Raw genomic sequence first — 21,938 nt, 5'->3', positions numbered from 1 at the left:
AAATACGGTGCCAGTGGGTGCCACACTTCCCTTTTACGGCACGTACAGTCACAGATTTGTCTCCTGGCCCAATTTTATATTTGGGCTGCACATGTAGACTTCTAATGGGCTGATATGTGGTTGGATGCTGGCCTATTTTTACTTTTGGAGGCCCATATCATAATTCACGCAGCCTTAAATGGTTCTATGTAGTTGGAAACATTGGCGGAACCCGTTCTAAAAGGCCGAAGAATTTGGTTCCAAGAATCAAATGTTCGTTTATTTTAGTGTATTTTTATTTATCCATTTGATTTTTGGATATTCTGATATTTTAATTCTTCATTTAATTTTTATTCAAATTTTTACATTTTGAGATTATAAACAGAGAATTTTCTTTTCGTTTTGGTGAAGATAATAACTGTTTTTCAAATGAATTAAATTGTAAAGTAAGGTATATTAAAAATTAAAGTTGACTACGATATTACATACATAATCTGATTTTATAGCTAATATGCAGTATGCGAATAATCCATGGTTGTGTGGGATCAATTTTTCTTTGTTAAATACTTGAGCTGATTCTAGTGAAGGTTCCAGTAAACTTGAGACATTTGAACCTGGTACTGGTCATCTTCCTTCTAAAGATATCCCCAAGTCAGCCAATGTTCTACCAAATGGGTTGAATCAGTCCAAGAGATAATGTAATAATTTATATAGGTTAAGCACTAAATAGAGCTGTTGCAAATTAAATCAAAATTTGTTACTAAGTAATTTGGTAAACTATTTTAGCAAATGAATTTATTTGAGTGTAGACCATATATGCTCAAGTAGATCCATAGAAAGTGACGACATTATCCTTGTCATTTTATATCACGCACTTGATGTATGAACTATGACGAGTGTTATATAATTAAGTATGACAATGGATGACCAGAAACTACTAAGCAATTCTACCAAACTTCTGATTTCGACACCACCTGTGCTTCAAATTAAATATATTGTTGAACAATGAGGAGTCTTGTACCATCTTGATAGATATTCATGTCTCAAGGAGGTTACATGCTTCGCCGAACATTCATTTGGGTGTAGTTGGCGTTGTGTTATCAGCAGGATCTGGAATGCTTTTCAGCACCTGCAGTTGGAAAATTTTTTATAGTCTTATGGAAAGTAAAAGCAAAAGAAAGAACCATGGGCAATCAGCACAATGATGCACCTTATATAGGTACCAAGAGACGTATGCATCTGTGGCGGCGTAGTTCAACTGTTCCTTTGATAAAACTTCAACTTCCCAATTCCCTAGTCTGATTTTGCTTGGCTTGGGAAGCTACAAAATTCGAACAATCCGTGTTAGAATATCAGTCATCACACACTCAGTCGCATCCAGACATGCCAATAGCGAAGAACCAGTTGTTGGGAGTGTCCATTGCTTGTTGAACATAAAAACCAACACCGGTGGAGCATGTTCAAGCCTAGTTTAGTCACCCGAAAAAATTCTGGACCCTCCCTTACCAGTGATGGGCCGATGATTCAAAACCCCGATCACCATCAAATTCAACGAAGATTACCATGCAGCCAATTAAAATTTTCCATATACTCTTAAGTTTGCAATAGATCTACATGTATGGAATTGAGTTGATTGAGTCAATAGACTAAAGTTTTACATTTTGGTATAAACAACGAATATATCACGAATTTCTGCGTGAAGCTTTCTCGGCTCAAAAGCCCAAGTGTTTGTACTAACCAGAAGTCCAAATATTGTCTGTATAGAAGTACTTTTTTATTAGTAATTTTTAAAATACTAGTTTTATGTCAAAATTTGTGCTTGTAGCCACTATATCTAATTTTAGATAAGTATATGCTGATAAAAGATTCAAGTATTGTGAAACATGTAATTGATTGTATCTAGGCTCCTTAGAATACCAAAGTATAAAGAAATAAACAATTTCCAAGATGGCAATGAAAATTCTCCATCAGTCAAGTACCTGTCTACAAATAAGATTTTCTGTTAACACGGACAGACTCCACTTTTTGGGATCTCCACCGAGCTTTTGATTTGCTAGGTCAGATAGATCTCTTAAAGAGGTGATTGATAAATTATAATCTTGCAAAACCTTAGCAGCATCATTTGCAATGCATACACCCACCTATGCATGTACCAAGCAGTTTATGGAGTTGAAATATTGTAAAGAACATCCAGATTTAGCTTATAAAACCAAGAGAATCCTCAAAGCATCACCTTTAGAGTGCTAGGGTCCTCAAGTAGATATTGCAAACTTTTAGGTATTCCAGAATGAATTATATGTAAAACATGGCAAAGATTATTATCCACACATATCTGCAAAACAGCAACCTTCCCAGGAGCAACACCTACAAAGATCGACAAATTTTCTTGTATTAGCAAAATCATATTCAAACTTCAATCTTGATTCTTTTAGGAAGTTAACTACACTTTGAAATAGAACCACTAATTTTAATTTAATTGGAAATTATATTCAAAATAATTTTCTAATTGTTTTTCCTAGTTTAGCTTGTAGGAAGGACCCTTGACTATCGAACTATAATACAATGGATTCATAAACTTAGGCGCTAATTAAAATTGCTCACTTATTCCAAGACAAATCGAATATTTGGAAAAGAAATTGAAGAATTTAACACTCTTCAATTAAAATCAACTGCCTTTTATCTGCAAACGATCGTTTTTTGATTTATGAAGTTCGAAAACACATCAGGAAACAAACAGAACCATGACTTCGGACATCACACATATGACAATTATGATAACAAATGTGGTGTTTCCAAAAGTAATGATTACAGTGTGTGATCAGAAAATAAGAGCGATATACAGGAATCAACACATTCAAATCACATTGGGAAAAAAGTAGACCATATATGTGCAATGTATTGATCTAAGTTAAAAAATCAAAATTTGTTGCATTATGCAACACTTATCTCCATATGCATTTATCAATCAGAGTTTTCATTTTATTCTCCTTTATATTTATCGCAAATGAAGTTACCTCTTTTAAAAGTCGGTCTCCACTCAATATCCAGACCAAGGACACACTGATCCCCTTTTCTTTTATTTATATCCATAAACTTTAGAAGTTCCTCTGCAGCTCTTTCCACCTCCTCTATAGTTCTGCTATACACAATGCGGCCTCCAAACTTTATTTCTGAATAAAAACAGTAAAGGGTTCCAATTTCCAGGGTTAAAAAATCTTATCACCAATTATCAATGTTCGTTAGCTTTCAACAAATGGCATAATGTAACAAAATGTAACGTCGATCTAACATAAAAAAGGAGAATGGTAAGAAAAGTAACAAGAAATGCTGCACACAGCGGTTCCACTTCCGAACCAAAAAGTACAATACTCCAAACACTTCAATCCACCAACACTAGCAAAACGACGGTGGGCTTTGAAAAGCAAAATATGACGAAAAGTAAACTGCAGTCACCTCGGTAAGAATAACTCGCATCAACGTAGGATCTATTTGTCGAGAAAGTAGAACAGGATAAGGAAGAACTATTCTTTTGTCGTTGCCGAAAAGTAAAGAGAGTCTGGGGCAATCGACGTCGGGTTGTGGCAGGGGAATCGAAGGAAGCAAGGGCGGCGTCGGGACAACTGAAGCGGCGGCACTTCTTGATCGGAGAAGCAGATATGGCGGCGGAAAATGCGGCGTCAATGGCTTGGAGCTCATCATCGGTAAGTGGATAGGCCCAATCGGAATTCGAAACCGCTGTTTCGGTTTCCATTTTATAAGGAGCTCTTTTCAAACTATTTGGGTCGTAAGTTGGTCGGAAAACAAATTCACTGTTTGAAAATTTTCAAGTTAGCGTCTTGGCCTCGGAACTTTTTAGACTCAATAATTAATTAATCTATATAATATTTATATTTGAAATTAAATAAAAAATATATTATATATTTTACTATAACTAATAAATAAAGTTCAACATATATAAAAAAAATAATATAATTAATTCTCAATTATTGATTGTAGTTTTTTCCAAATATGGTAGATCAATACTCTTTCCTTCAGGACCATTCGGGTCGCTTAGTTCCTAGCTTTAGCTGCGTACGTTCTTTAATACAGGAAACTCGTAGCAGCATAGCTCAAGGAGAAGAAAGGGAGCCTTACTCCATTCCTCACCAAAAACTGTCTCACCCATTGCTCCTAAGACACAGGGGGTGTTGCTCTGATTTCCTTCTTCATGCACAAGTGCAATTGCTCAATGAAAGGGCATAACAAGTGAGACAAAGGATGATTCAAATCTCCAGCAGCAAACCTATATGCTTTGTTACCTGCATGCACCAAACTGTAACCAGGAACCACTTCTATACCTCTCCTCTTCACCAAAGATCTCATTCCGAAGGCATCTACCCATGAACCTCTGGCAGCATATATGTTAGATGCGAGTACATAACTAGCAGAGCTAGATGGCTCCAGCTCAAGAATCTGAGAAAGGGCACAAACAGCGAGCTCACCATTCTCAAAATTCCGACAAGCACTCAAAAGTGAACCCCAGGCACTTGCGCTGGGCTTCATGCCGACAGGAATATATTTAATTATATCCAATGCATCACCAAGATTCCCAGCTCTAGCCAGCAAATCCACGAGGCAGGAGTAATGTTCTAACTTCATTTCTGCTCCATCATTTGCCAGATCAATGAAAACCGAGAGTCCCTCATCAACCAATCCACCATGGCAACATGCAGATAATACTGATAATGTTGTCACTGAATTGGGCTTGAAACCACAAGCTTTCATTTCAGAGAGCAACGATAGTGCATCATGTGGGAGTCCATTTAGGCCATATGCAGAGATAATTGCACTCCAAGAAACTACATTTTTCATGGAAATTTGATCAAAGGCCCTTCTGGACTCAAATATCGCCCCGCATTTTGAGTACATGTCAAGTATTGCAGTTCCAAGTACAACATGTGATGCCAAGCCCATTGTAATAGCAATGCCATGGGCCCATTTTGATCTTCTTAATTCGGCAGACAAGGCACAAGCTTCAATAAGGTTTAACAGAGCAACAGCAGATGATTTGTCTATGGAAATTCGCATTTCTCGATAAATAGAAATTGCTTCATCAGGCATGCCACAGTGAGTGAAACCTGAGATCATAGTACTCCAGGTAACAACATCTAGTCTTTTTATTTGGCAGAATACTTTATACGCATAATTAATTTGATTGCATTTTCCATATGCATCAATCAAAGAATTCATAGCAAACTCGTTTGATTGAAAACCTTGCTTAATTACCTTGGAATGAATCAAATTGCATTGATGCAGAACTCCTAAGACCTTGCATGATTGGATTAGATTCACGAGAGTCACCTCATCTGCAAGAAAACCTGATTTCTCCATTGAACTAAATAATGTAAACGCTTCTGGATGCATCTCATTATGAACAAATCCACAGAGAAGGGAATTCCATGTCACTAGGTTCTTATGGCACATCTCACTAAACACTCTAATGGCGGAACCAACATCTGTGCAGTTGCAATAAAAGTCAACAAGTGTGTTCCCTACAAACAAATCATTATTTAAGCCCCTTAATAAGGCAAAGCCATGAAATGATTTTCCCAATCTGATATCCCCTAAATTAGTGCATCCTTTTAGTATGCTCACCATGGTTTGACCATCAGCTTCAATCCCAAAGTCTGAAGCCATCTTGTTAAATGACTCTAAAGCAAACCAAATTTCATCATGAAGTACGTAACCTCGGATCATCACGCTCCATGAGATCACATCCTTCTCATACATTTCCTCAAATAGGTTTTCGGCGTACTCTATTCCAATCTCTGCGTACATACACAAAAGAGAATTTTGTACAGATGTTGAGCTCCATAGACCACTTCGAATCAAGTAACCATGAAATCTCAGTCCCTCATCAAAAGCTCCAAGAGTACGATATGCCTGAATTAGGAGCAACAGAGTAGAGATGTTGGGATCAAATCCAATCCCTCTAGCTTGTGTGTATAACTCCAATCCTTCCTCAAAAGCATCTTGATCAAGGAGACCGTGAAGAATTATATTCCATGAAACCGAATCTTGCATCTTCATGCATTTAAAAGTATTCAGAGCAGAGCTCAATGCTCCATATTTTGAATAGAAGTCTATAACTGAATTTCCTACAGAAGTAAATGATAGAACTCCTTGTTTGATCACGGAAGCATGGACAGATTTTCCAACTCTAAGCGACAGAGTTAAACAAGCTTTGAGAATGTGAGAGAAAATTGAATGATCAATGAGTTGAATTCCTGCTCTTTTTATTTCTCTGTAGTGAAGAAACGCCTCTTTCCACTGGCCATTCGATAATGATTCTCTGAGTTTAGGAGACAAACTTGTGAGTCTGGAACCTGATGAGATGATAGATAAATGCATAACAATGCCCTCCTTAAAAACGGAATCGCATAGAGGACACCAACAAAGAAGGAATCTTTTTCAGAGCTGCCAACTTGATGCCATCCTCTCCTGCTAATATGTGTTGAATTGACATGAACGAGTAATTTGTCATTCTCAAGCACAAATAATGAAATGCCGAAAGATGTTGCAGGAAGGAACCGTTTGACTCACAGAGAATTTCAGCGCACAAGATTGGAAGAAATATGATAGTCATATGACTCATATCCCAATTTCCTTACTGGGTATCAGAGAGATGAAATCTGTCAGACTATATAGCAATGCATCTAGCTGAACCGCTTAGCAAAAACAAAAACCCGAATATAAGCAGATCTTCAGTTCGATGATGTTTGACAGAGCACTGACGGAATTCAGTACATGCATAATGAATAAATAATTACAAGATAATACTTCCCCCGCACACACTGCACCAGGCAAAAACACAAACACATTGTGGACAAAGCATTCTGACAGAGCCGAGAAAATACCAAATGTAAGATCCCAAATAACCATGTTCATCCTTATAAATCATAGGATATATTTGTCAAAACAAATTAAATTTCATTAAACTTTTCCCACCATATAAATTCTAACAATAAATTAAATCAATTTATCAAATAATTGTGTTTATTCACCTCCCAATACTTCCACTCTGATTGAGTATAATAATTTCAAGGAGGAGTGTGTTTTAGGGTCGGCTCAAGGATGGTTTTTGTAATCCTTTTGCTAATTTATAGAGGTGTAAAACAAGTTGAGAAGTGTGGATAGTTTTAACTTTTACTTGTATATCTTATGTTGTCTCTATTAAAAAATAAAATCAAGAACAAATAAAAATTAAATGACGCCATAAGAAAAGAGTGGTTTTTTGTGATCATTTTCCGTCGAAAGATGTAAACATATGCCTCCAGCAATCGGGACCAAGATTTTATCAGAGGTGACCTGTTTCCTTCGGGAAATTCCGAGAACTCAGGAACTCCACCTTGTTCCCAACGAGTGAAACTGCTTCTGTTGGGACTTCACCTTGTAGTATATTGAATGACAAGTTGAGGTTTCCTAGATTCAGATTCCCAAGGATAACAAGTTGGTGCAGCGACTGAGACTCCGAGGTATGTATGATTCCAAGTGATTCAGGGTATCTTTATCTGTCAACCTATTGGCTCCCAAGTAAAGCTTACTTATATCGTCTTGAATATGATTTATCTCCAATAATCAGGTTTCTTAGACTAGAAAAGCTTCCAAGTTCTTTGGGTATTGGCCCATGAAAGCTGTGTGTACCCAAATCTCTGTTTTCAAGTAAGGTTGCGTTTGCGAGTGAAGCTGGAATCTTTCCACTTAAGTTACTTCAATTTAGAAAGTGTGAGGCCTATGTTAAGGGGTATAGCTCCTTCGAGTTGATGATTAATCATGAATTCAAGAAAAGAGAGACCGGAAGGAATTGTACCAGTTAATCCATTCAAGCTTAAAATGAGATGTTTCAGGTTCCGGAGCCGGGAAAACGACTCGGGAATTTCTCCTCCGAAGCCACAGCTCTTCGAAGAAGAAATTCGTTGTAGAGATGATAGGTTGCCAATGACTGGTGAGATAGACCCCGAGAGGTGGTTTTTCCCTAAGCCAAGATCTATGAGTCTGTAGAGATAACCCAGCTCAAATGGAATCGTTCCCGAGAGGCTGTTGTCAATCAAGTTAAGATAAATAAGATTTGAACATTGGGACAGATTTCTTGGTGTTGGACCGACAAAAAAATTGTTACTGAATGCTACAAACTCGAGTCACCTTAAGAAACCAATATCTGGTGGAATTTCTCGGAGAGCGATCACTCCAAGAAAAGAGAATACCAATACGAGGTGACGGGATCCCACCAAGCCCTGAGATATAAGGTCTATTGGGTGCCTCGTGCAGCAGCTAAAACTTTTCCAAGTAGAAAAATCCAATGTCTCGTTCCAAGAGTTCAAAATCAAGAAATGCAAGTAAATCAGTTGATTGGGTTCTCTCTATCGAACCCACTCGACTAAGCAGAGATCCTAGGACTTAGTGAACTCGCTCTGTCGTTATATTACACGCGCGCAAACACACACACACACACACACATNGAAAAATAATTTTAATAATATATTAAATGTTAAATTTTTTATTGTATATTGAATTTTTTTAAAAAAATTATATAAATTTTTTGTGAAGCGAAGGTATACTGATTTGCGAGTCTGCTTGCCTTTTGCCTTTTGCCTTTTGCCCCTCTATTGTCGAATTGTTCAAAATCTCTGCCCCCTGCTCTCAATAGATACGTATATTGTCTTCTGGACTTCAAAATCAAGGGAACGATGTCGATTTGCAAATTTGTGCTGGTAGTAATTCCATTATTATTAGTTTTTCGGGCCTGCGAAGCAGACCAGAAATTGAGCACTAAAGAATGCGAGGAATTAGGATTCACCGGCCTAGCCCTTTGCTCGGACTGCCACACCTTTGCCGAATACACCAAAGATCAAGGCATGGATGTATTTTTATATGATGTTTGTGATGAATTTTGTGCTAATGTATCTTTTTTTCTTCAACGTGTTTTGGTTTTCACCACTCCATTTCTGTTTCACAGATAATATTGTGCTTTTGTGGGTTTTCTTTTCTGATTTTTGTGTGTGCGCCAGGAAACAGCTTGGGGCTATTATGTACCAGGACAGGAATTTTCAGAAACTAGGGTTTATATTCCAGTTATGTTTCAGGATTAAGATTCTCAGTTACTAGGATAATAAATAATACTCGTTTACTATCTGATCATTGTCAGTGGAAGGTTATGATTCCACATCGACTCTTGAAAATTTTGTATGGCGGCTAATAAGTTTGATAAATTTTCCGACAAAAGCCTAGTCTTTGTTGCTGGCCTCTGCTATTGATTTTATAACCTATGATAAAAATTTCATGCACCGTAGTACCATAACATTATCGTAGTAGCTATGCAATTTTCAGCATATATAATTGCCCAGTTATGTCTCTCTACTTGCTCCACTTTGATTTACTTGCCGCTCCATCATTATTTATCGAAATTTATTACTGGTCTTTCAAGTGGGAATTTGGGAAACAATAAACATGTTGATATTTTATGCCATTTGAGTGTGCAAAGCAATCTTAAAGTCGAATATACCTTCTACGATTTACTTATATAGTTTATGAATAAGCCATGATCTCATTATCTAAATTTTGATCATCTTGCCACGAAGGACCATGTGTTAGAAGTGGAAATAATGATAAATATACTCCTTGTGCATTGGAGAAGAGTATTTTGATGATATGTGTGAAGTTTTGTCTCCAACATATTAAAATTCACTAAGAGCTAGGTCGCTTGAGACACCTCTAAAATTATCAAAAGCTCCTTGTCTGGGATACCCCATGTTCTTTGTATTTGAGACTCAAAATCAAGCAGGCTATATATTCTGTATAAATTTACTTAAGTAGATACGGATCACTACAATGGCTATCCCAATCACTATTATGGCTTAGCTTATTAAGGTCATTCCTTGCACTGAGACCACTTAATTAGTTGACTGGGACATGTTACTGTAAAAATTTCCAAAATCACATCCTTCTTTTGTTTCCCCTGAAGGCAATTCAAAATTTGAATACAGTGACCTTGCAACTTAAGAAATTTCTGCTGTGAATTGAAAACGTAAAAAATACTTTATATCAATCATCATCATCGAGATTAGTTTGGAAGGGAGACCTCAAACAAATCAGGAGGAAAAGCAAGGACCTTGTCTTGTTGGATTTTCGTTGTAACTGCTGGTATCCATTATTCATAATGTGAACTTTCAAATTTTAAATTAGCGTGGGCCTGTGGGGATGGCATATCACTGAGTCATGAGATGATGGAGATCGTGACATTTATATTTACAAGCCAAAAGTTGGAATCAGGGAACCAAGTGTTGATGGTTATTTTATTGTTTTGTCTTAAACATATTTGCTATCTGACATATGTAAATATCTGTGAGAGTGAAAGTTTAGCATGTTTTGAGGAGGTTCCTGTTAATGGTTGAATAAAAAATAATTTTTTGTTGTTCAAATGGAATTAGTATGCAGTAAATATTATTTTTTCAGTGTGTGACGTGAATAGTTTCTTCTGATAAAACTAGTCAATAAGCACACTTTGTGTGTAACATAATCATATGAATATTATGTATTTTATATATTTTGTTCTTACAATTCTTGATAATGATTTTCCCTTTTTTAAGGTTAGTTTAAGAACAAATTGTATGTATTAAATCTAAAATATATGGACATTTTTGGGATATGAAAAAAGCTTCAGTAAAAGGTTGTTACTATTAGGGGTCTTGCTTTATTAATAGTATAGATTATAAATGGTACATGCATTGAAGATAATTCAAATTATATTATGAAAGATTAAAAATATAATTATGTAAAAATAATAAGATCGGCAATACATGCAATGAAGATGGTTCTAATTATTATATTATGAAGCATGCAGGACTCATTCTCTTTTTTCAATGATGAAGAAGAGTGATGGAATTTAGTTTTAATTTTTTTCCGGTAAATCAACCTTATTCGGACCTCAATTCTCATGTGCAGAACTGGTATCTGATTGTTTAAAGTGTTGTGCTGAGGATTCTGATGATGCAACAAGCAAGGTATGGTTGACAACAAGTAACTTGTGATATAGGCGGACACTATTTTGTCCTTATCGTATTTTTAATAGATTCTTAATCTTCCCATATTTTCTTCTGGAAAGCAAGAATGTTCTTGTACAAAAGCTCATAAGAGAGGAGTTGCTTCAAATTTGGTTCTTGTTCCCCCTTGCTTTCCTCACATGTTACTTGTGATTCTGGTAGAAAGTAAAATGTATCAATATATAACTTGATGGTTTTAAAAAATTCTCTATTTCTTCTCAGGTCTGATGTTTGCTCACATTTCAGTTTCTTTTTTTGTCTGTTTTACGGATTATCACTTTCTGTTTCAACTTTGTCCAGGTTATATATTTTGGTGCAATTTTAGAGGTTTGCATGAGGAAGCTCGTCTTTTATCCCGAATTAGTTGGTTTCATTGAGGAAGAGAAGGATAAATTTCCAACTGTCAAAGTTCAATACGCTTATAACTCTCCACCAAAGTTGATCATGCTAGATGAAGACGGACGACTCAAGGAAACCATAAGGTGAACTTACCCTACCTTTTCACACGTCCATTCCAAAATTTTGCATCGAAAGTTTTGTAATTTATTGATTTATTTTACTTTTTCCACCTTGCCGCAAGTGATTGTAATTGTGCTAAAAATTTGAAGGGCTCTTCTAGACCTTCAGGTCTGGCTTGAGTCTTGGGCTTTAGCACCTTTAATTTTCCACACAACCCTATCCTGGATGGTGTTCAGGCTTTATTTTGTCTCTGTTGTCACAAGTTTCCATGCAAATAATTCCAACGTGGCCACTCACTAACATGCAACATTCTTTGTACTTTCTCCTGCAGAATTGATAACTGGAAAAAAGAACACATACTTCAATTTTTGAAGGAGAAGGTAAAGCGATCATCAGAAATCTAATATTTTTGGTTCTTGTCTGCCTTGCTGCTGGTTGTTATTGTAAGGACTCGAATTCTGGATCTTGCTTTTGAGTACTACTTTTTTCTTTTGTATTTCACCTCAAAACATTCCCGAAAGTTATGAGAAACAGTTCAAAAAAGAGTCTATTTTGACTTAGGCGTGTAATTCAACACTCACAGAAGGAAAGAGTCTATTTTGAATTAAACATGGCGTGTAATTCAATGTTTATAGAGGGACTTCCTCATTTACGCATGGATTTATCCATCAACTTTCTCAGTAAACAAGGTTGAAATCAGGCGTGTTCCTAACACGCGCGGTTAAATGAAATTGTGTTTGAAATTCGCGTAATGATCATACGGGCTAATGATTTTTTTTTTGTTCTCCCTCACACAAGATCTCACTTTGATGGGATATAGGTGAGCTATTGGTTACTGATCAAGTTTGAAGTTCTCTCAGTTGTTTTAAGATTTCTAGCTTGGTAGGCTGGCTGTGTATACATTGTTTAAAGGCCTGGAACATGATACTCACCTAAACATGAGGATGTATATATCATATATCACGGGAAATGTTATTTGGACTCCAAATTTTGTTTACCAAACACTCCATCTCCTCCTCCTCCTCCTCGTCGACGTGTTTAACGGCGGGACCAAAATGACTTTTTTCAAATTTCCAATTTCTGTTATAAATGCTACCATATGGCTCTATTACAAAATGCCTCAATTAACTAGCATGAAATACGTGCATCCGATTAGATATTATACAGTTTTAAAATTTGAAGTTGAAAATATAATTAAAAAAAACTATTTATCTACCAAAGTAAAAGAAAACTGAATCTACCAACCATTCAAAGAATGTAAAAAATACAAGTATTATGATTGTGACATAACTAATAAATTGTGAGCCTATGATCATGGACAAATGTGGGAAATGGATTAAAAGGTGGGTCAGTTCATGTTTATACCAAGAAAGTTTATCTCGTTATGTTTTAATACCATATTATCAATTGACCGTCTGAATTCGAAATAAATCAAAAGATCCCATATGAAATCAGCTACCCAAGAAGAATGTGAAAAAATAGCATAATTTTTACTTGCTCGTGTAGAACTTTACTAAAGCTTATGGGCGATGCAACTAAATGTCATATGTACGAATATATAAATTAAACATGATGATAAATTGGACAATCAATTGAGGGAGATAAAGAGAACTTCGAGATTAGGAGAATGGGAAAAAAAAGCACACACGCAATAAAATTGGACGTGACATCATGTTGTCGTCAACTCAACATGAAAAATGACCAAAAACAAATATACAGCAAACTAAAAAAATTGAAATCACATAGGATAAGAAACAAAGAAAACAAATACTCTCACCGTCCCAATTATATATGTCGCATTTCTTTTTTTGTTTGCTCCAAATATATAAGCTTACCATGTTTATCAATAATTTTTCTACTTTTTTTTATTAATATACCCTTGTCAACTAAGTTTGAATGAATTAAATAAATATCAAATAGGAAGTTTGTATGTAAATTTGCTTTATCAATTATTTTTAATAGCACATGGAAAAAACCTATATAATTGTGAGGGTTAGAAGTATAAAACTAAAATGGTAATGTTATCCCTACTATCTGTCCATGCAAACTATTATATGCTACACATGAAATATTTCTTATCTTATGATGTAGTCAATTGTTAACTTTTAAATCAACATATATATTAACTTACGTAAAAAATATGAGGACTCACATGATATAATGATAAACTAGATGCTATGATCCACCGACCACTAGTGCAGGGAATTTAATGATTATCTGATTATCTTTCAATATGGATCTCTCACATCTGACTTCCTAACAATTATTAGCGTCAATAAAAATCTCGTGCTCAACGTATTTTACTGCGTATGTTGATGATATTTGGTGTCTCTGAACGAATCATCAAATAAATAACTTTCTTTGTGCCCACAAATCCATTACACTAATATATATCCCATATTCGAGGGGTTGTTTCAGAAGGCTAGGGGAGAAAAAAAATCTATTAGCCCCGTATCGCTTTTCGATCACTTGGATATATTGTCCTAAGGATCTTGTATTTCTCCCAAGAGGCGGATTATGGTCTTCGTGTAGCTAGGAAACAATTAAAAATCTGAAGTTCAAAAAACTTTGGAGATGATGAAACGTGCCTTAATAGATATGTAACAACGAAAAATACATAAATCTATGAAAAAATGAAGGGGGCGACTGCCCTTGCCGGCCACCCTCTAGCTTTTTCCTGCTGTAGTTTGCTATGCTTTCCATGAAGAGTTGGATTCCAGTACAACATCCTCCTTGTGATCATGGGGTTTCACGGAACCCTTCAAAGAATGAAGGTTGCGGTCATTGTGATTTGATCCGATGATCCATACGAGAATCAACACCACCATTACAACTGATAGAAACAACGATGACACCCACACCATTCGCACATATCTCTTCAATGGACGACAGTGTTGCCGAAGGATTTTCGCGAACGCATCCTTGACTGTCTGGCACTCTACTAGGCTTTCCATACCGGGGTAAACATCGAGTAACTTTTGTATAGAAGTGGAGTAAGCCTCCACGGTATAGAAGTAATTAGCAGGTACCAAGATCCCTCCATTGCATGTTTCACCATTGGAATCAGGACAAGCCAGCGTTCTCAGCACCTTCAATTCCAAAAAACACGAGAGTAATCACGATGCATGCAATGTAGTACAATAGTCTTGATGGTTTACTAGCATCCTAACGTGCATGGTGTCGTATACGAAGAAGCATGTACTTAGGATCCAAACTAGATTGGGAGGGAGTGAATTGCATATGCAGCTAATTTGCTATAACGAATATGTGAAATCCTTTTTGAAAAGTGGTTGAGCTAAAAAACCAGAAAAGTGGTTGAGCTAAAGTGATGATTCTTTTTTATGTCACATGTGTTCCTTATATGCCTACACAATTTTTACTTCAAGAACTTTGATTTCAGGATAATTTCCATGTAGAGGCACACAAGAAGCATATCTAACTCACACAAAAATTGTCGAATGAATTAAGATTCTAGCCACAAATTTAAAAATACAGAAGCTCAAGGGATTTTGGCCTCTTCAGCATGAAACAGGGGATCGTATCATGTAATTTATCTAATGGAAAAATAAGTGTGATGATCAAATATTCCATATAAAATCCAAATAAAAAAAAGGTGGTCCGAATCTTGAAATTCAGATATATGCTGCACCGAGGAAATTACTCCGATACCTATTAAAAAGAATTCATTGCATGCATTCAATGATTTCCACTATACTAGATAGCTTCTCCCCTTCCTGGTATCAACTTAACCAAACTCTTGAGTTAGTGATGATTTTTATATTCTGCTCACCTGCGATATGTCTCCTATTCTGATTGAATTAGCCGGGCAACTCCATGGCTGATATTCATAATTAGGTGGTGGCGAGAAAGGATTGCAAATCTGGACAATATTCCCATAATCAGTGGATAAGTTCTTGTTCACCTGCATTATGAATCATGCACGTTAAATAAATCAGGAGACTGCAAGTTTTATGCATTTTCCTTTCGAATATGCGATTTTTAAAGTGTTTTATACCTCCTTCACTAAGTTGTATATCCCTGCACTAACATCACTTAGCACTGGTTTTGCAGAAAGCAGTTCATCACATGGTACAATGGAGCTCAAGCTGTTGTTGTATGGATCTTTCTGGAAGCTTTCTAGCGCGGTACACGTGTCGCCGGCGAAGCTACATAAACAGAGTAAATGCTTATAAGTACTAACCCACTTTGTCGATGTTTCATTTGATTATATAATTATTTTGGTTCGTACTTTTTCAAGAAGAGATAAATCCCGAAGAACAACCAGCACAGGACAGTGAAAAACCAGCAAAGTATAATTAGCCTGCATGCAATAGGTATGAAAATAATATATGAGAATCTCTGTGAAAAATAGGTGATTTTGCGTAAGAATTGTGTCAAGATACTAGGTAGTGAAACGATGGTGGGCAGTACTTACGTGTGAAATGTTCTTCGAAATTTTAGGACACCTGAGACTGCATATGATCAATCGAATTCGAGAAGTTAAAAGAAGGAAGTATGATTCTTGAATTTATGTGAAGAATGTGAATGTTTGTCCAAATTTTGGTAGATTTGTCGTCATTTTGACAGCTACAATCAAATGTGATTCCATTTTCTTAACATGTGAACCTGAGTAAAATGCAATGTGGAGCAAATTCATAGTTACTATGCTGGTCTCGTGCTTACCTAGTAGAGCAATTACAGTGACTAAAGCCAGTGAAATCGCTACCGTTGTTACTATGTACCTGCAATTATCAGAAAGAAACGATAACATTCATCTGCACTGAAATGCTTGCACCAAACATAATATGAATAGAGATCGAGGCATTACGCTATCTTTATGCCCTTATCGATGTCTCGTCTATGCTTGGAAGCTTGTCTTTCTATATCGGCAGCCTGAGAATCGAGCCTTCTGGATGTCGAAGTTAACAAGCTCGTGGCCTGGCGACTTCCATTAACTTTTCCTAAACTAAGGGTCATTTCTTTCATAGCTCCAGTCGTATTGTATATCGTGTGCGAAGCATCATCTGCTGTATCGATGATGATGTCAATTATTGTCTTCGCTCTTGAATGGAATTTGGCATTGCCTCCAAGAACTAGGCCGCTTCCAGTTCTGAAAATTAGTGATTTTCAAATTACAAACATGTGAATGGGTTGTTTTTCGTAATCAATTTTGCATGTGAAAAATGTTTACTTCTATGTTTGGCTGTTATATGTTTTGTAATGTATTCTTTCTTATGCCCTTTTCTCTTCTCATTTTATCAAGTCAGTGATAAAAATTGAGAGCTCTATGAAGAAACGGAGAGGTCGTAGGACCGAGCTTTTATATTTTTTTGGGCAAACAGTACAGCTCAAACACTACATTTTGGCCGGTTCGAGCAATTATTACTTCTCAACACAGGTGTAATAAGTGGATTCAAGAACTGAACCACTTTATATCACTGTTTCTTAAGAATGCAAGCATCGAACCGGCCAAAAACAAACCAATAATATCAGAGCAAAATAAGCATTTTGTCCAATTCTATGTCAGCTTTCTTTTTTTTGTCTGCCATATGTTTCTAGGATTTTTAGCTAGTGTATAGAATGAAGACAGTGGAGAATGACTTACATTGCAAGAATTGTGAATACAACTGCCCAGAGTAGAGCCACAAGATAACACTTGTTTTGACAAGCTGATCTCTTCTTGAGCTTTCTGTTGCTCTTACAACAAGTAGCTCTTGCAAGAAGAAAGGCTCCATATCCGACACCGCATAGGATCCACAGCGCTGCAATTGCATAGCCATATATACCCGTAAAAGCTGTAGACTGTAGCAGATAGTAAACACATGTAAAAGCTGTAGACTGTAGCAGATAGTAAACACATATGTAGTAAGGGTTCTTATTAGTATTATCTAACTGATGCATAATTTCTAAAACACAAGTCTGAAAACCATTTTATTGCTTCTAAAACAAATACATACACTCCAATAATGCTTGTTCGATATATCGTATCCGCCTCTGTATTTCCTCAAATGGTCCAATGGATCTGCTCTCACAGTGTTATGATCATATGGCTGTTCACCAGACTCCGAGCCACCTGTTTCTGCTAAATATCGTCCTGCAAATGTTGAAAAAGCCATCAAATTAATTATATGGGCTGCTATTTGAATTCATGTCAAGTTTTTGCTTGTTTCATGTAATACCTGACACAGAACTAGTTGCTTCAATTTGTGACAACATGTTTGAGGCCATTAACATGGCACAAAGAAATAGTTGCTTCAGTACCATTCCTTGATCCTGAATGGGCCTCATTGCTTCAACCTGTCAACGCAGTATATTACAAGTTACTATATATTGGATTTGCCTTCTAGCCTTAAAGATTTTGACTGTGTGTAAAAACAGAACAAACAAATTTAATCCAATATTAATCTTCACAATATAATATATTACTATATTTAATTTGAATATGATGAACTGATGAAGTAGACCGATCACAAATCCGTTCTTGTAAGAATTTATAAAACTAATTTAAGCTCGACTCATTTACACCCCAAATCTGCACATAATACCCAAAGTATATGAAAATGGGGAAAGATACTAATGGTCCTAGATAGTTTCACTTTTCCAGTCCAAACTAATTAACATGCATAAGCGCATAGTAGGTTAGTAATGCATAAACATTTTAAAAAGACAATTACACGCTCACGACGTACAAAATTGCATGCAGACATGAATGGCTCAATCCATGCATGCTTGTGTGAGAACACGTTAATTATTTGCAAAAACCAAAATAATAATAGAATGACATTTCATTCCACAAGGAAACATCATACATGCAAACAGTGATATTTGAACAACCCCACCCCCAGAAATTGCAGAAAAAACTTACCAGAAAAGTGAATTCCGCAGACCAAGCTTATGTTTTCGATCCAACCTCGGATTAAAACTTGGATGATTATTTTTTTAAAAAAAAATAACATATATTTTCGAGTTCCTTCGATTCTATGGATAGGTATCTGATGCAAGAAAATGGAAATTTTAATGAATGAATTGTCTCGTGTAGGATTTATAAAAGGAATTCTAGAATGTCATAACATTCAAATCGGTGTTCATAACATTCAAATTGGTGCAGCCTTCTATTATTTGATCAGTCCATACGTCTCTTTGGGAAAAACTTGAAGTCAAAACACTCAGAACTTTCCATGAAAATAAAAATCATTTTGGGGAAAAAAATAATATAACATAATTAAGGTAAATTAAAATTTCTGATATAATTTTCAAAAGAACAACGTGGCCAAATAGTTGTGGTGGTCAATATATTAAAAAATTAGTTGGATAAAGCAAAATATAAATTAATAAATTATATTAATCACACGTGAAGGTAAAAAAAAATAAATGAAGAAAAGTAATGGAAATAAATATTAAAAATAAATATAGTATTTATTTGACATATTTTGATAAGCCAATGAAATTATATTTTCTTAACCATATATATAATTGTATTAGTTTAATAAATTGTCCTTTATAACAACAATAAATAAAGTTTATGTAAATAAAATTTTTATATTATTATAGAGATTAAATTTGTTATATATTTTTTAGAAACTTAATCCCATAGAATAAAATATAGTCCCAACAAATCCTTGATATGTATGAGATTACGTCAAAAATTGAAATTTGGATTTGGATTGGATTAATTAAATACAATAATTCTGGTCAAGTTTAGGTTACAAATAGTTATTTATTTTCGTGTAGAAAAGCTGACTTTATTTAAAGCAAAGCATGGATATTTAAAATTTTATCCGAATTTGCTTTATTAAATCTTCGACTATAAATATATATATATATATANTCTAACTAGGCTAGTAAATTTAATTATATAATATAATGTATACATGTCGTGTATTACAAATAAAGGACCAGCATAAATTTGCTTTTTGGATTAAAAAATTACGGAAAAATGTATGGTTGATTATGTGTATATATATATATATATATTTTTACGATTTTAGTAGTATCAAATTTCAGTTCAAGTCATGTATTTTATGCTATTATACAATTTTAGTTATTTTTTAACGGTAGTATTGATGTGACACTATAAATAACAAAAAATTGCCAAACAAAAAAAAACAATTAAAGATAATTGACTAAAACTGAAATTTGACGATAATCGCGAAGAGCCAAATATATTAGACCAAATATACAACTTATCCGTAAAAATATTTATGCCATTTATTTCTGCATTTTTTTTTACCAGATCGACTTTTTTTTTAAAAAAAAAAAGTTAAGCGTATATAATCAATCATTCGCTAGATCCAGCCAGACATTTTTGCACTTTGAAAAAGATTTTTTAACTGTCCAGCTGCATTTAACTTGTCAAGAAAAAGAGTTTTAATAACTGACCAGTACTAATGCCAGCTCAAAGACATCTCAAGTTTCAGAGAAATTTTAAAGATATTGACTACCTCTCTAAATAAGTATTTGATCATATCAAGTGATATCAGAGCAAGTTTTGTTGACTATTGAAATATATATTCAAATGACTTCATTTAACAATATCTCTATATTTTGTAAAGAAAATTATGATAATTGAAAAATACATATGTACACATCTTTCTGCTTAGGACAATGACATGTATATCATCACAAATGGTCATATGAAGATCCTCAAGAAAACATTGTTATTGCAATCACTAAGGGTGGAGCTCAAATGGTAGATAAGCACAAGTGTGAGTGGACTACCGAGGATAAGAGGAATGTCAACGTCGATAATTTGGATAAAAATATGTTTATCAAAATAAAAATGCGTTCCACTACAAAAAAAAAAATGAGAAAATCTGACTCAATTATGTAAACAGAATTACCAGACTAAGGAATAATCTCAATGTTGCTATACGAAAGTTTGATAATGGTCAAATGAAACATGCACTACAAGAAAAACGCCCAACAACAACGCATATACAACAACGGTTTTTGTGAAAAACCGTTGTCGTAGAGTCTTTAACAACGGTTTTAGTGAAAACCGTTGTCGTAGGTAAGTTTTGACAACGGTTTTACAAAACCGTTGTCTTTTAGGGGGTAAAAGTCAACGGTTTTCATAAAACCGTTGTTTTTTAGGAGGTCAACGACAACGGTTTTTAAAAAACCGTTGTCTTTTAGCGTTTTTTTAAGGCAAATGACAACGGTTTTATGAACCGTTGTCTTTTGCCGTGTTTTTTTTATCAATGAAAACCGTTGTCGATTGTCGTATTTTTCAGACAAAAGACAACAGTTTTAAAAACCTGTTGTTGAATTTAGCGACGGTTTTGATTTAGCCGTCGCTAATTTAGCGACGGTTATAATAAGACCGTCGCATTTTTAAGTTTAGCGACGGTTTTTTTACACCGTCGCTAACTTAGCGACGGTATTCCGTCGCTACCTATAGCGACGGATTTAAAATAACCCGTCGCTAATTTTAAATTAGCGACCGTTTAAAAAAACTGTCGCTAAAATGACCACAGTTTTCAAATTTGCGACCGTTAAATGAAATAACCGTCGCTAATGGCGACGGTTTAGCCAACACCGTCGCCAATTCTCTATAAATAGCCACAATCTCCGTCCATTTTCACAACATCACTTTACAACGCTTACACGATTTTAGTTTCGATTTTGAGTAATTTTTTCGCTTTAAATTTTAAATTTTTCTGTGTTAGTTAAAATCATGAATATTGTTAGCATAGTCAAATTATAAGCATTTTTTTAGATTTATTAAAAGTAATTTTTTTTATTTTAATGAAAATAATAGCGACGGACATCATTAAGAAACTGTCGCTAAAGTTAGCGACGGAGTTGATGGTTATCCGTCGCTAACTTAGCGACTGTTTATAAAACCGTCGCTAATTGGTGACGAATTGTTTAAAGTCCGTCGCTAATATTAGCGACGGAAAAAAGAAACTGTCGCTACTGCATTAGCGACGGTTTATTAAAACCGTCGCTAATTGAGCTACAACCACGGATGAAAACCGTTGTCGTTGAGCGTTTTTCTTGTAGTGATGGTGAAACATTAAACGAATTTGACAAAAATTTTAGTTGCATTGTTACTAAACTTGACGCTCTTGAAAAGGAGTATACTTACTGTGAACTTCATTCGAAGATGATGAGAGTTTTGCCCAAGAAATGGGATGCAAAGACCGTGGTTAGAGGGAGTCTTAAGACCTCAATAAGTTCGAGCTGTATGATATATTTGTTGATTTAAGCTTACGAGTTTCAGTTAAGTATCAAGATTGAGGAAGATACATCCACTCCCCAACCAACAAAAGCCCTAGCTGCCACTGTTGTTGCCTTAACCATTGAATAAGATACGTTCAGCCAGAAGTCTGGCGAACAGATAAGCATGATGCTATATCTATGTTTATCAAGCAATGAGGCTATGTCTATGTTTATCAAAAAATTCGACTAAGTTAGGAT

General features: G+C 35.2%; 4 protein-coding genes across 5 annotated transcripts; 1 reads left to right on the top strand and 3 right to left on the bottom strand.

The window, feature by feature from the left end:
* Nucleotides 1–808: 808 nt before the first annotated feature.
* On the bottom strand, nt 809–3,858 carry LOC140984329 (3'-5' exonuclease). Its single transcript, XM_073451650.1, has 6 exons — nt 3,433–3,858; nt 2,994–3,149; nt 2,213–2,343; nt 1,959–2,120; nt 1,190–1,300; nt 809–1,108 (listed from the first exon to the last, which is right to left on the bottom strand). The coding sequence occupies exons 1-6, from the start codon at nt 3,728–3,730 to the stop codon at nt 1,052–1,054; spliced, it is 915 nt and encodes a 304-aa protein (XP_073307751.1). The 5' UTR covers nt 3,731–3,858; the 3' UTR covers nt 809–1,051.
* A 122-nt stretch (nt 3,859–3,980) lies between these two features.
* On the bottom strand, nt 3,981–6,369 carry LOC140984328 (pentatricopeptide repeat-containing protein At2g17210). The gene has a single exon (XM_073451648.1). The coding sequence runs from the start codon at nt 6,367–6,369 to the stop codon at nt 4,150–4,152; it is 2,220 nt and encodes a 739-aa protein (XP_073307749.1). The 3' UTR covers nt 3,981–4,149.
* A 2,227-nt stretch (nt 6,370–8,596) lies between these two features.
* On the top strand, nt 8,597–12,184 carry LOC140985424 (uncharacterized). Its single transcript, XM_073453293.1, has 4 exons — nt 8,597–8,871; nt 10,960–11,018; nt 11,358–11,539; nt 11,848–12,184. Exons 1-4 carry the CDS (start codon nt 8,706–8,708, stop codon nt 11,918–11,920), a joined length of 480 nt encoding a protein of 159 aa, XP_073309394.1. The 5' UTR covers nt 8,597–8,705; the 3' UTR covers nt 11,921–12,184.
* Nucleotides 12,185–13,824: 1,640 nt separating this feature from the next.
* Nucleotides 13,825–18,492, bottom strand: LOC140985038 (uncharacterized). 2 transcript variants are annotated; one of them, XM_073452771.1, is made up of 11 exons: nt 18,382–18,492; nt 17,696–17,813; nt 17,474–17,610; nt 17,122–17,318; nt 16,345–16,626; nt 16,200–16,258; nt 15,952–15,988; nt 15,766–15,837; nt 15,532–15,682; nt 15,307–15,438; nt 13,825–14,605 (listed from the first exon to the last, which is right to left on the bottom strand). In XM_073452771.1, exons 2-11 carry the CDS (start codon nt 17,802–17,804, stop codon nt 14,207–14,209), a joined length of 1,575 nt encoding a protein of 524 aa, XP_073308872.1. In that variant the 5' UTR covers nt 17,805–17,813; nt 18,382–18,492; the 3' UTR covers nt 13,825–14,206. The 2 variants fall into 2 exon arrangements, with proteins under 2 accessions (XP_073308872.1, XP_073308873.1); XM_073452772.1 differs by having other exon boundaries at nt 17,474–17,598.
* Nucleotides 18,493–21,938: the final 3,446 nt, after the last annotated feature.

This window comes from Primulina huaijiensis, chromosome 9, assembly GCF_012295235.1.
Source record: "Primulina huaijiensis isolate GDHJ02 chromosome 9, ASM1229523v2, whole genome shotgun sequence".
Lineage (NCBI taxonomy): Eukaryota > Viridiplantae > Streptophyta > Magnoliopsida > Lamiales > Gesneriaceae > Primulina > Primulina huaijiensis.
The sequence above is the reverse complement of the archived record's forward strand: the minus strand, read 5'-3'. Positions and strand labels throughout refer to the sequence as shown.